We start from the raw sequence: 15,713 nt of genomic DNA on the forward strand, positions 1-15,713 counted from the left end.
CCTGGAAGAAACTCAAACACTTGGAGGCTAAGAACCATCCTGCTCAAGAATGACTCGATAAACCAGGAAATCAAAAAACAAATTAAACAATTTATGGAGACCAACGAGAATGAATACACAACGGTCCAAAACCTATGGGATACTGCAAAGGCAGTCCTAAGGGGGAAATACATAGCCATCCAAGCCTCACTCAAAAGAATAGAAAAATCTAAAATGCAGTTTCTATATTCTCACCTCAAGAAACTGGAACAGCAACAGAGGGACAGGCCTAACCCACTGACAAGGAAGGAGTTGACCAAGATTAGAGCAGAAATCAATGAATTAGAGACCAGAACCACAGTAGAGCAGATCAACAGGACTAGAAGCTGGTTCTTTGAGAGAATCCATAAAATTGATAGACCACTGGCAAAACTTGTCCAAAAACAAAGAGAAAGGACTGAGATTATTAAAATTATGACTGAAAAGGGAGAGGTCACGACCAGCACCATTGAAATTGCAAGGATTATTAGAAACTTTTATCAACAGCTATATGCCAAAAAACTAAACAATCTGGAAGAGATGGAGGCCTTCCTGGAAACCTATAAACTACCAAGACTGAAACAGGAAGAAATAGATTTCTTAAATAGGCCAATTAACTATGAAGAAATTGAGTCAGTGATAAACAACCTTCCAAATAATAAAACTCCAGGCCCAGACGGTTTTCCTGGGGAATTCTACCAAACATTCAAAGAAGAAATAATACCTATTCTCCTAAAGCTATTTCAAAAAATAGAAACAGAAGGAAAGCTACCAAACTCATTCTATGAGGCTAATATTACCTTGATCCCCAAACCAGGCAAAGACCCCCTCAAAAAGGAGAATTACAGACCGATTTCTCTAATGAATATGGATGCCAAAATCCTCAACAAGATCCTTGCTAATAGAATCCAACAGTACATTAAAAGGATTATCCATCATGACCAAGTGGGATTCATACCTGGGATGCAAGCATGGTTCAACACTCGCAAATCAATCAATGTGATACATCATATCAACAAGAAAAGACTCAAGAACCATATGATCCTCTCAATTGATGCAGAAAAAGCATTTGACAAAATACAGCATCCTTTCCTGATTAAAACTCTTCAGAGTGTAGGGATAGAGGCTACGTTCCTCAATATCATAAAAACCATCTATGAAAGCCCACAGCAAATATCATTCTCAATGGGGAAAAGCTGAGAGCCTTTCCCTTAAGAACACGACAAGGATGCCCACTCTTGCCATTATTGCTCAACATAATACTAGAATCCTAGCAACAGCAATCAGGCAACAAAAAGAAATAAAAAGTATTCAAATTGGCAAAGAAGAAGTGGAACTCTCTCTCTCCACAGATGACATGATACTTTATGAGGAAAACCCAAAAGACCCCATTACCAAATTACTAGAACTCATACAGCAATTCAGTAATGGGGCAGGATACAAAATCAATGCACAGAGATCTCTACACTAACAATGTAAGTGTAGAAGGAGAAATTTAAGGAATCAATTCCATTTATAATAGCACCCAAAACCACAAGATACCTTGGAATAAACCTGTCCAAAGGGGTAATGCATCTATACTCTAGAAACTACAGAACACTTATGAAAGAATTTGAGAAAGACACAAAAAGATGGAAAACATTCCATGCTCATGGATTGGAAGAAAACATTGTTAAAATGTCTATGCTGCCCAGAACAATCTATACTTTCAATGCCATCCTGATCAAAATACCAATGGCATTTTTCAAAGTGCTGGAACAAATAATCCTAAAATTTGTATGGAACCAGAAAAGACCCCAGATAGTCAAGGAAATGTTGAAAAACAAAGCTGGGGACATTATGTTGCCTGATTTCAAGCTATATTACAAAGCTCTGATGACCAAGACAGCCTGGTATTGGAACCAAAACAGGCACATAGATCAGTGGAACAGAACATAGAGCCCAGAAATGGATGCTAAAATCTATGGACAACTGATCTTTGTCAAAGCAGGAAAAAATATCCAATGGAAAAAGGACAGTCTCTTCAATAAACAGTGCTTGTAAAATTTGACAGCTATATACAGAAGAATGAAACTCACCCATTCTCTTACACCATACACAAAAATAAACTCAAAATGAATGAAAGACCTCGATGTGAGACAGGAATCCATCAAAATCCTACAGAAGAACATAAGCAGTGGCCTCTCCTACATTGGCCACAGCAAGTTCTTTCAAGACATGTCCCCAAAGGCAATGGAACCTTTTGGAAAAAAATGAACTTTTGGGACTTAATCAAGATAAAAAGCTTCTGCACAGCAAAGGAACCAGTCACCAAAACAAAGAGGCAACCCACAGAATGGAAGAAGATATTTGCAAATGGCACTACAGATAAAGGGCTGGTATTCACGATCTCTAAAGAACTTCTCAAACTCAACAGCCCAAAAATAAATAATCAAGTCAAAAAATGGGCAGAAGACATAAACAGAAACTTCTCCAAAGAAGACATACCAATGGGTAACAGACACATGAAAAGATTTTCAACATCATTAGCCATCAGGGAAGTTCAAATCAAAACAACTTTGAGATACCACCTTACACCAGTTAGAATGGCAAAAATTGACAAGGCAAGAAACAACAAATGTTGGAGAGGGTGTGGAGAAAGGTGAACACTCTTTCACTGTTGTTGGTAATTCAAATTGGTACAGCCACTTTGGAAAACAGTGTGGAGGTACCTCAAAAAGTTAAAAATAGAGCTACCCTATGACCCAACAATTGCCCTACTGGGTATTTACCCCAACGATACAGATATAGTGAAAAGAAGGAGCACATGCACTCCAATGTTCATAGCAGCATTGTCCACAATAACCAAACTGTGGAAGGAGCTGAGATGCCCTTCAATAGACCAATGGATAAAGAAGTTGTGGTCCATATATTCCATATAATGGAATATTACTCAGCCATCAGAGGATGAATACCCACCATTTGCATCGACATGGATAGAACTGGAGGGGATTATGCTAAGTGAAGTAAGTCAAGCAGAGAAAGACGATTATCATATGGTTTCACTTACATGTGGAACAGAAGGAATAGCATGGAGGACATTAGGAGAAGGAAGGGAAAAATGAATGTGGTGATCAATCAGAGGGGGAGATGAACCATGAGAGACTATGGACTCCGAGCAACAAACTGAGGGTGTCAAAGGGGAAAGGGGGTGGGGGGATGGGTTAGCTTAGTGATGGGTATTAAGAAGGGCACATATTGCATAGATCACTGGGTGTTATACACAAACAATGAATCATGGAACACCAGATCAAAAACAAATGATGTACTTACTGTATGGAGACTAACATAACATATAAAAATAAAATAACAAAATAAAATAAAATAAATAACATAATAAAATTAAAATAAAATAAATAAACTAAAAAGTGGAGAAATGTTTTAAAATTGTTGATGTGGACTACCTTTTTATTGTATAACAAAAAATTTATATATAACTACTGGCATCCCTTTATACATATCAATTCACTAATTACACCGAATGCTTTATGCACACCCATACATGGTTTTCTAACTGTTGATCAGTAATTCATGTTTAATGCATTTTAACATGCTTTTTCAAGGAGACTGCTTGGTTATCTATATTCTGCAAGTGTATCATTTTAGTTCTGACAGAAGGTGAGTGGTGAAACCACTTTTACAGCTGTGGGAAGCCATAGAGAACATACAGATTTGCCAGGAAATGCTTCCAAATAGCAACAGACTGAAAAGTAATGGAAAGGATTGCGAGTGGGGATGCTGTAACAGAGACAAGTCACAACAAATAGCCTGAGGCCCAGAAAGCACATTATCACACCCAGCCAGGGGGTTGGGAGTGGAAGAAGAAATATTGACATCTTTGATATAGAACAGATACTGCCAAAAGAAAGAATCCTTTAACATAGAGAAAAAAGAAATTTTCACAAAGCTGCAAGAATTGTTTGGTTTTTTCAAGAGGGAAAGTGTAATGACCTTGAAGAAAGTACATTGAAAAACAATTCAGAGAGAAAGGGCTCTAGGCCAGGTGAAAAGACACAGAGATATCTTCAACAAAATTTCATAAAATAGCCAAAGAAAAAGGGAGTTTTCCAAGGTTGGATGAATGGAATTGAAGACATTGACAATTATCATCCAATTCTATTCTGAAAGAATCACAGGAATAGGCTAGTTAAAGGGCTGCTATCACCAACATCCACAGAGATGAGCAGCCTCTGAGCAATGAGGGACAGGAGCCAGGTCCCACTAACAATCATGTGTGCATTTTGGGGCAAGCTGTCTGAACATCACTGCGCCAGTTTCCTAACCTGTAAAATGCAAGGCTAACTACTTCATATGTGCAGTAGTACCTGCCATCCAGGAAGCATAGTGTTTCCAGGGAAGTCATAGGACTGCATTATACATGCAGGCAAAGCAAGAGTGAGTCCTGGATCCTGCTTGGCTGCAGATGACCTGGAGGACTCATTAATTAAAATCTTCATTTTGAGCACAGTTTGAAATTTTTATAACAAATGAGAGGTATGCATTTAAAAAAGTATAACAATTTATCATATGGCTGTCTAGGGCTTTAAGCATCCTAAGTTTTATTGCAATATTATAAAATGCAATTAGTTTTATTTCAAAACAGTGATCTATAAAGGTATAAATAGAACTCTCCTAATTATTAGATCAGGCTTATTTATATGTTTCAACAATCATGAGTTTTTAGTTTGCCAAATGAAGAAGTGAAATAGGGATTTCTCTTGCCCCCAGAACCTTACCTGCTTATTTGCCTACAGCTCCTCTTGTCACCCTTTAGATCTCTAGTGAGCTATCCCCACCCCTTCAGAGACTTCTGATGCCTTTTCTCTGTCAACATCTTCCTTTAGGCCTGTCCTGCCAGTAATGGCCGGCTTCTCATCTCTGTGTCACTACACAGGCACAAAGTGTTGAAGCACTACATCAAAAACTAAGGATATACTGTATGGTGACTAACATAACATAATAAAAAATTATTATTAAAAAAATAAATAAAAAGATGAATATGTGACTGAACACTCTCAGAACACACATGCAATTATTATTTAATAAAGGCAGATTTTTCTGACTGAACCTTGCCAGAAAGATGCAGATTCCTCAAATGCATTGGACCATATATTTTTTTTTCCAGCAAATCACCCCTGGTGATTTTTATATCCATTCAGGGTTAAGAATCATTAACCTAGAAATGTGTCCACAGTAGAGCCTATAGAACAATAAAGCTTTTGTTTCTGTCCATTGTCCAGAATTGTGGAGGAAGATAGAAGGCTGCACCATGACACTCCTGAGTGGCCATTGCTATGTGTGGAGTAGGCAATGCTTAGTGAACATGTGGTCCAGGACATCCCACTTTAGGTTGAACCACACACACAGACACTTCTCAATTAAAACGATGCCCCAAAAGGCTACCAGTTATGAAGATGCGTGCTCTACACTTTTACCTGCTTTTCTCTGTTTTTTGAAACCAGACAGTTATGGACATATTCAAACTAACATCCATAAGTAGAAAGAAAGGGTAACAAAGTTTCCTTGTAACAATTGTTTCTGGTAAAGCTACAGTTGACCTTCAAAAGAAATAGGGTTGACCCAATAAAGCAGGAGTTAAGGGTGCTGACCCCCCAACACATGCAGTTGAATATCAATGTATAACTTTTGACTCCCCAAATACTTAACTACTCATAGTCTACTGTTGATTGGAAGCCTTACCAATAACATATATAGCTGACTAACATATATTTTGTATGTTACATGTATTATATACTATATTCTCACATTAACATAAGATAAAGAAAATTGTTAAGAAAATCATAGGGGCTCCTGGGTGGCACAGCGGTTAAGTGTCTGCCTTCGGCTCAGGTCGTGATCCCGGCGTTATGGGATCAAGCCCCATATCAGGCTCCTCTGCTATGAGCCTGCTTCTTCCTCTCCCACTCCCCCTGCTTGTGTTCCCTCTCTCGCTGGCTGTCTCTATCTCTGTCGAATAAATAAAAATAAAATCTTTAAAAAAAAAGAAAATCATAAGGAAAAGTAAATACATTTGTAGTACTGGGCTTGTATTTATTAAAAAAAAAAAATCTGCCTGTAAGGGGATCTGCACTGTTGAAATCCATGTTGCAGGGCCAACTGCATAAGAGGTACTCAAGATGAATGAATTCTGAAAGGTCTCTCTCCTAGCAAGGGACAAAGGTTCTAGCCAGCCAGCTGAGAACTGGGTTTGTTCATCCACTTCTCCCTTGATTTCAGTCTCCACCACTTTGACTGGCACACTTCAGTCTCTCAGTTCAACCAGCACAAATAAAACTAAAGCAGAAAGGCTACTATGAATTTTAGTTCTCTCACATTATTTAGTCAAATTTAGAAATATATCCTCTTGACGGACTTCAATTTAATACATAATTCATAGTTATTTGGAAGAACTCTAGCAAGTGTCTTAGGAATTGACAAGTCTATTCGAAGTCACTTCTCAAGTTTAAGAGTGATTCCTCTCATTTATGAGTGAACATAAGTCATTCCCTTTCCTTTACCTGCCCTGCATTGACTTTTCAACATCAGAAGGAGAGCTTGGAAGTAGAAATTAAAATATTCCAATTGTACACTTTTTTGGCTATGACTCTTGATATGACAAGTGGTGTCCTGCAATTACACACTAAAAGCTAATTTTTTACGTAAATTACATGGAACAAGAAGATTCTCTCATCATTCTTATATAGCATAGTTTTTAGTATTTACTAGCTATGGGAAAAATTAATCTCTCTACATTTGAAATGTACTGCTTAACATTTAAAGGTTTATATACAATATGTACATATTTACTCCCAATCAACTGAAAAGTAGGAAGAACAGAAACTTGAAATGGTTAATACACATTTGAAAATGTGTTCAACCTCCCTCATTAATAATCTGAGATATGCAAGTTTTGAAAATTTCACTGTACTCTTTTTGCATTAAATTTGCAAATATTGAATTGGCAGATTGAACTTTCGAAGATCAAACTGTCCAGTGATGGGGGGTGTTTGGGAAGGGGCATAGCATTATTCTCTTTATCTAAAAGACAGACATAACATGCACTTATTGCTTGATTCACCTCAGGCTGTTCTTATTACATTTCATGATGATTTTTGTGTTGTTCTTGTTGCCTACAGAACTATTCTCTCCTCGACATGAGGCCACCACCACCTGCAATGATCACTTTAAACAATTCTGTGTACTGGCAGGAATTTGAAGATACCTGTGTCTATGAGTGTCTGGATGGCAAAGACTGTCAGAGCTTCTTCTGCTGCTATGAAGAATGCAAATCAGGATCTTGGAGAAAAGGGCGTATTCACATAGATATCTTGGAGCTGGACTCATATTCCCGAGTCTTTTTCCCTACATCGTTCCTGCTCTTCAACTTGGTCTATTGGGTTGGATACCTGTATCTCTAAATGTTGCTGTGGTGATGAGTGAAGAGCACTAGGTCTCCTTCTTTATCTTTCACCCTCCCCAGACCAGTAGTAACCAACTGGAGTAGGAAGGAAGGACACTGCTCAGTTTATTTAAGTTATACATCACCTTTGAGCAGTACAGGAGTATGTGGCAAATATTTCTATTATGTATTTCACACTCATACACATGCGTGAGCACACACACACACACATTAATTGAGTTTTAAAGTGATATTCTTGCTAATCCCTTATTGAATCTGTAGCTTTCTGATGTTTATGAATGGTTTTTGGATATTGGAAGCAGTTGACAATTATCATTGCCAACAAATCTGTAAGACATGCAAGCAAATATCCGAGAAGTTCTCTTGGGCCAAGACTCCTATAATTTTCTGTCACAGCCATTGGAGGTACCAGTGCCCACGTTTGTGAAGTCGCTGCTTGCTGGGACACACTCATGCTGACCTCAGCCCCACGTTCCCGGGGAGTCTGAGTTCAAGTGTGAACTGCAGTGAGTTTTGACCCAGTTTCCTCTCCCCATGGTCTCTTTTACTCTGGCACCATCATTGTTACCTAGCCTTCCTTTATCAAATAATCTCACCCTGGGCTTGGGAAGCGTGTATATGCATCATCCACAAATTTCCAGTTGAGGAAAAAAACATGATTTTCAAAATTCTTATGTTGCTGAAGTCAATGATGTTGATTGTCTCTGAACATCAGTTACTACTTTACTCCAAACTACCGAGAGTCAGCAGTATTTTTAACTCTGGGTTCTGGGACTAGTTCAGCCGAAGTTCAACACTTAACCTTAGTTGTGTTTTACTAGACCAAAACACAACCCCAGAGTATGTGTCCTGCTTATGTTATGCTATTACAGGTTCAGTGATTATCTTCATCTTGCAAAGACAGATATATAGCATTCACAAGACTTTGTCTCAAAATGTTTTCCAGAGTTGAAAGAAATGTAGATAGAATTTAAAATTTCTTAGGGAATATTAACTTTCAAGTCAAATCAACCTTAGATGCAAAAACTAGGGCAATGGCTATCATCAATGATATATTTTGATGAACAAAAATTATTTTATACTTTGAAGTATGAATATGTAGCAAAATCCCAAAGAAAAAAATCCCCTGAAATTATTACTCTTTTGATATTTTTATAACACAAAACTAACTTGCTTCTTGATGTTAGTTCTTTGTTATAACTGGATGCCAGTATGTACTTCACAAGACTCTTCAGAAGCTTCCCACCATTGATAGGACAAAAAAAGTCCTACCAGTTCATTAATAATGCTTTGGCATTATTAAAATTTTGGTACTAAAATTTTGGTACCGGTATCTCTGTGCTTCTCATTTTCCTCACCCGGAAAACTGAATTAATTTTATTGGAAACCATAGAATTTTATTTTAATTGTCTATTGTAAGTACTATTATTACTCAGAAAAAAGGTAAAATAATATACACAGAGAATATATAAAAGTACTGATTTCACACAATTTACTGAATGCAGACCATACAGAAGGGAATGGGAGTGGAAGAGGCTAGAAAAGTAAAATTAGATGAATCTGTTTATTTTTATGAACATCATTCATATCAAGTGAATGCAAATATATTGGGATACTATCACCCAGTTTTCAAGGACTGAGTCTATATACAGTGTGAGATAGTCCAGCCCATTGTTTTTCTTCCTGTCAACTCCCTGCCTTTTGATTTGATATTTGCTACATAGGCCACAAGCCAATTGGGTTCTACCTAGCAAATTCAGCTTAAAACATAAAATAACAATAAATATTTGTGGAGAAACAGGTTGAACCTATTGGCTTAATAAAATTTCTACTCTATTGGAGAATTTCATCTACTAGCATCCTTGTTCTGTCTCTTATGCATAAACCACCCTCCCATACCTGGCCGTTGGTTGGAGTCACCGTGACCAAAGGAATTGTTTCATGTCCCACCAAATCACTGAGTACTCATGGAAGGTGGCCCGAGGTCAGTCTTCTTCAAACATAATTTTCAACTTTATGAATTTATATAATATCTAAATATGAAGAATTTCAACCTGTTATGTCTTTGAAAAAGTTCTGGAGGGAAATGAATATTCTAGTGAAATTCTTCTTGGAAGGAAAATAACCTAAGAACAATTTTATAACATAAGTTTGGTTCAATTTTACCTTAAAAATTTTATTGACGCTTCTTGTTTTAAAGCCACTCAATATTTGGGTGTCATTGGCAACTCTTATGAAATTATATATATATAGGATGTACATACCAATAATCTGTCTTCTGAATCCAACCATTCTCTTCTCCCTGACCTCAGTCATCCTGCTGATCGAAACACACTAGTTTATCATACATTTTACATGAAGGGAAGACTTCATCTCAAGGGACTCTAATAGATGTTCACTCACGACATGTAAAATACATTCCTGCACATACAGCAATCTACCCACAATGGGTTCTGACTAAAAAGAACACAAACTTCCCCTCAGAACACATTAATGTCAGTTTCTCTGCAGGCTTGCCTGTTCAAGTTCTCTTTATCAATTTCAACTCCTGAGATGAGCCTTCAGTCCACAATACAGGAGAGTGGCATGTACCTCATGCAGATGCAGAACTCAGGGGCTTTCTTACTAGTATGTATGAGTTTACCTTATGGAGGAAGGAAGAGGAGAGACACAGGAAGAATGTGAGGGAAATGTATCACTCTTAGATTGAAGGACTCTCCTTCACCAGTATGCTTTTTTAGTAGGGTTTGTGTGAGGTGTATGGATGTAAGACTGTTCTGCACAGACCCAGCACCCTTACAGCTCTGCCCAGCTTGCTGTGCATTTAGACTTGAGAAATATTTTTTTGGTTTTGTGGCAGCTGGTGGGGAAGTTGTCTGAGTGACTGGTATTCTAAAGGTGCTACTGCGTTCCTTACTTTCAGAAATACTGTAAATTGGAGAAATGAGAGTTCTGTATTTTGAAAAGGATTTCTAATTTCTTACCACTGTGGATCATACTTACAACTGTGACTGTCTCTCCTTTAAGCTAAATCTAGGCTGAGAGGTAAAAAGAAGGCATTTCACATTAATGGAATTAGAGAAAAATGCCTTTTCAGAGCCTAGAAAGTACAGTTTGTACAAAGTCTCAACACCAATGACGAGAGGAGAGATTCTCAGGTACAGACAGAGAAGGAAAATGTTACTATAATTTACTCTGGACCCAGCCAATACTGCCCCCAATTTGCCCAACATATGCCTTACAATTACACATAAAGCTTATATCATACACATCTTACAGATTTTCCATTTGTTGTGATCACATATATTTCATGCCAGGTTTTTTTTTTATTGTTTATGAATGCATGAAGATGGGATTTTCATTTTTTATGTGCCAAGCAGTCTTGTCCTTAATTGTATATCAAATCAGTTAAGAGCATAGTCTTTGTGGCTTCAACTGGAAAAAAGCTTGTCCTCCATGGCAAAGTATTTTCAGGCTACATAAGGGAAATTGGAGCCAATCTAAAAGTCAGTGCTTGTGATGGGATATGAGTGTCCACATAGAACCCTCACACCGAGTCTTTTTACCTGGCCATAACTTGCTGCAGTAAAAGTGTCTAGACATATTTTTTTTGCTGCTCTGCAAAATATCACACTCTGCAAGCAAAGGTGGGTAATTGACAATGCCATTTTGCATTAACAAATACTTGCCACAACTAGGAAGCAATGGGGCACTCTATCTAAAGGGCTAGAAAACAAGACAAACAAAACCTCTTCTTCCTTGATCATTTTTATCTCAGCTGCCAATAGCTGAGAACTTTCTGTGATTTACTTTACAAACTTGAAGATTTATAACTGGCTTCCAACCATGATACTTAACACTATTTGAGATCTATGTTCTCAAGACACAAAGCAGTTTGAAATCTCTCCATTATCTTGCAACTGTCTGCTTTTTCTGAGAGTTTATGAACTATATACATATGAAGTTTCATCCTCAATTTCTATAAAAAAGAAAAGTTAGTGAATGACTTGGGATAAACATAGTCAGATATAAATATACATTGAAATGTTTATGATTAGTCTTGGGCTTCAGAACACTATTGTTTTTAAAATATTCAGAAAGGGGTCTGGAAATAAGGAGGGGAAACAGATTGTAAATACACCGTAAATGTGAAATTCACAATTTTCTGTTGAGTCCCCTTCAATTACCCAAAATTGGGGAAGTGTGCAATCTGTACATGTTTCTTTCTCTCAAATTTGCCTGCAGGAAAAATTCAGGTTCACATGGTTTAGAAGTACCTCCACATTGTATAATAACATCCAAAGAACCAAAAAAGAACAGTTCAGGCTAAATGACAAATCCCTTCTTGAATTGCTTCTAGACTTACTTTTTACTTAAAAACAAATTTCTATCATTTTAAGGAGAAAACATGTATATGTTGAGATAATACAATAACAACTCAGCCATTCATATCTCCAGGAGAATAAAAACTTGGCTTTTTAAAAAATGTCTGATAGTTTTGAAGACTGGAGACTAGAGCATTTCCACTCCTCCTTTTAAAATTTTCCTGATTACAAGTCAGCAATTCCAGGCTACAAGCCTGGTCTAGTTCTAATAAAGTCAAAAGAGAAAATGTTCCCTACTGTTTTTTTTTTCAAAATGTCCTTTAGTTAAATGATGCTTTGGTTTTTAATGTTGTCAATAAAATACCTTAAGCCTCTTATTACTCTGCTCACATAAAAACCAAATTTTAGACTAGTGTAAATCAGTGCTAAAAATTAGTTGAACAATCACTAACAAGCTTTCAATGTTTTAAGCTAACCAAGTAGGTTTTTCAGATTGTATAATATAGGAACATGAGCTAGAAAATTAGGAAAATAAAACAAACAAATGCACGCACGCACACACACACACAATTGTGCGCACACATGCATACACACTCCCTACACATACATGCACACACACAAAGCAAACACTACTTGAATGCAACATTCAAATAATTGAAGGAAATGTAAATTGTTGTACTTGAATTATTCAGATAGCGGTCTATTTTCACCACTTCATTTTTCTAATTTGTAACCACAACACAGTTTTCCCAGCCCAGTGGACAGCTCCACAAAGTGAGGGTGATAATGGTTCCTGCAGGGAAGGAAGGTCCTCTATGTCTGCTGAACAGTTTAAACTCAACAGATTGGAAAGAATAGTGAAAATTGATTGTCAATAATGAAATCCCCCAGACTGAGAAGATAGCTGCTATCTTTTCCTCTTTTCTAGTTATTTGGAGTTTCTTCTTTGCTTTTCCCACTAATCAGTTATTCACAAAAGGATTAAAGTCCCCAATTTCCATTAAAAAGTAGAAGTGCTAACTCACAGTGAGACTGATTTTCAGGAACAAATGATAAGTGCTTTCATTTGGTTAGAATTTATTACGATAGTGGGTTTTTTTTTTTTTTTGTATTCTGCACTGTTCATATTTATAAGAGGAGGAGTTTGGGGAGGTCAGTTTGTCAACTGAGTGAAAGCCCCCCAATATACAGAGCAACAGTTTAGTCACTTTGATGGGGAGATCAGACCACCCCATCCTTATCTAGCCATGACAGTCCCAATCAACCCATCCACCATTTAGTTAACATGCCCCATTCATTTAGTCCATGCACTGGGTAGTGCAGGGTAGCCCTGGAATCTATAGAAAAATTTTAAAAAGAAAAGAAAAAACTGCATTCTGAAGTAACTTTCAATGCAATTACAAGATAAGTAATGATAAAAAAATTCACATAATTTGCTAACTAAATTTCCAAATAGTGAGCCTTACAGGATAAGATTTTAGAAGAAATAAACTGTGCTGCATCACTGTAACCATCACCATCACATCATCACCACCACCACCGTCATCACCATCAACACCTTCGCCGTCATCACCATCATCACCTTCATCACCATCACCATTATCACCATCTATATCCTTTTTCTTGTTCCATACTAGTCCTTAGCTATTGATCCAAACAAAGTTTCAATGTTTTTTTCCAAATCATAATGAAATTAAGACTTAAATTAAGAAGAAAATGGATGTTTCATTTTAGTTTAAATATTGAATATGCAGATCATAGTTTAAAATGTTGCTTTCCTAAAACCTTTCCATAACTTCTCTGTGTCCTTTCAGTTCTATCTGTCTACCCTTCTTCAAACAAAATTTGAAATAATTCCTTAGGAGAACACTCCACCTACTTTTATTTATTGGTTTCTTCTGGGTTTTGTGTCTCATTTGGATTTTTTTATTCTTTTTCATGAAGATAACACATGTATTGGCTAAGAACTTTTTCCCCTAAAATGGATGCCTCTGTGGACACCACAGATTTTCTCACCCCAAAAGGACAATCAATATACTTCGTATTATACAATTTGGATCTGGGCTCTGATTCCCCCTAATTTATCATGAGATTTTTACTTGGAGATAGAAATAGATATAGGCAAAATATATTGATTAAATTTATGGTGTTAACTATTATATTATCTGTTTAGAATAACTTTATGAAAACATTGTAAAAGATAGTTTCAATCATTCTCAACCTTCAAAATGACTAATTTTGTGCTAGTGAACAATGTTTACATGCATATATTTGTACAACTACATGACATGTTTTTCTTTACAAGAAGCTCCTCCACTGAGTGAAAGGGTTATTTCTCCTGAGTTCATTTTCTATGGAAGATTTTGGAAGAGTAATAATTTTCAGGGATTGGGCCTGGGTTGTCTTGTAAGAAGCAAAGGGCCATCTTGTGTTTACATGCAGTGATGTGTGTATTTGTGTATGTATGTACAGTGGTAAAACTGGAACAACTTATTAACGTGTGTATTACTCTACCCATCACCCCAAATGTAGTTGAAACAAGTAGAAAGGAGCACAGTTTCCTAGTGGTAGTGTATTAGCTTACTAAGCATTTAGTTAAGGAAAAAGGAGTGAGGGAGAGAGAGAGAGAGAGGGAGAGAGAAACTGACCTCTACATTTTCTGGAAATGTGGGACCACATTCTCTCTTTAAAAAAAAAAAAAATCAAGTTTAAATACCTGATCAGAAGTTGATTCTGAGTTCAAATGAGCCTGCCTCCTATTGAGAACAACTGATCATATTTTTACTTGGGTGCACATCTGAGTGATTACTTGATCATTTGTGCAAGTGGTCAATATCATCTTATAGGCTAGAAGCAGTACTCAAGATGTAGGTGGCAAATAGCCATCCTCATGCTTGCTTAGGACACAGCTTTCCAGTACAATGTGATGAAACATCTATTAGGTCTAGTGTGAACCAAGCAACACAGGAATTAGCCACAGTGCATGGACTGTCCTCTCTTTTTGAAGCTTGTGTGTGTAGAAGTAAAACCATCTTGAACCCTGGATGATGCCCCAGGCAGAAAGGAAGGGCAAAAGTGCGGGTCTGCTCTCTGCCTCAATAGAATCCTTCCTGCTTGTAAAGCCATCTCATTCAGTTGGGAGGAAGGTAGAGGGATTCCAGAGTCTGAGAGCATCTTGGAATCAGCACCGAGCACACAGTACAGAAGAGCTTGGCCCCAAGAAGGGGTCCACCCTGCTCAAGTGTGCACCCACCCCTCTCCAGCAAGTGGACCAAGGACCAGGCCAGGGTCCCCACCCTCACCAAGTGGCCTCCAACAGCCCCTACTTCCCTGTCATTCCACAAGGGCCTGGAAGACCTGACTCCCAGTCTTTGGACCATCTCAGGCCCTTACCCACTGTCCCAAGACAGTATTGAGGTCCCGCTGTCCTCCTCCCCTCTGTCAAGGACGTAACTCCCCGCTAACAGTGCAGCTCAGCTCGTGGTGTCCTAGTGAAACGAGGGCGCACTAGCGCCCGACGTGCCTTGGCGACACGGGCTGCACCGCGGCCCGCTTCGCCCGTCCGGTCCTGCCGCACCCTCTAGGCCCCCTGCCCTGGGCCAGCTGGGCCTGGTGGCTGGGCCGCCCTCTGTATTTGTATTTGGATTCCTACGTTTGTACTTCTAAAACAAATAAATGCACATGTTGTCAAAAATACTTGAGCCAGGAATGAGCATCTTTCTGGTTTGGGGTGGCCAAATAAGAGGCTGGGGAAAGGCAGTCTGGGGTGGAGGTCAAGGGTGCAGATCTACATGTGGGCCCTGCCCACCAGAGGGGCATGGCAACAACTGCCCCTTTTGGAGGCTCAGCTCCCTGCTCAGCCCCACACAGCGACAGATTCTGCAAATGTTGAAGGGGAAGAGGTTAAGTGT

General features: G+C 38.1%; 1 protein-coding gene across 2 annotated transcripts in view; it reads left to right on the forward strand.

Annotated features, from left to right (window-relative positions):
• The window catches only part of GABRG3 (gamma-aminobutyric acid type A receptor subunit gamma3), a 721,008-nt gene extending 705,552 nt beyond the window's left edge, over positions 1–15,456 (forward strand). For both annotated transcript variants that reach the window (XM_034667987.1, XM_034667988.1), the window contains exon 10: positions 7,194–15,456. In XM_034667987.1, the coding sequence (XP_034523878.1) occupies positions 7,194–7,475 (282 nt within the window). In that variant the 3' untranslated portion in view covers positions 7,476–15,456. The remainder of the gene's footprint in view (positions 1–7,193) is intronic.
• Positions 15,457–15,713: the final 257 nt, after the last annotated feature.

Source organism: Ailuropoda melanoleuca, chromosome 9, assembly GCF_002007445.2.
Source record: "Ailuropoda melanoleuca isolate Jingjing chromosome 9, ASM200744v2, whole genome shotgun sequence".
Lineage (NCBI taxonomy): Eukaryota > Metazoa > Chordata > Mammalia > Carnivora > Ursidae > Ailuropoda > Ailuropoda melanoleuca.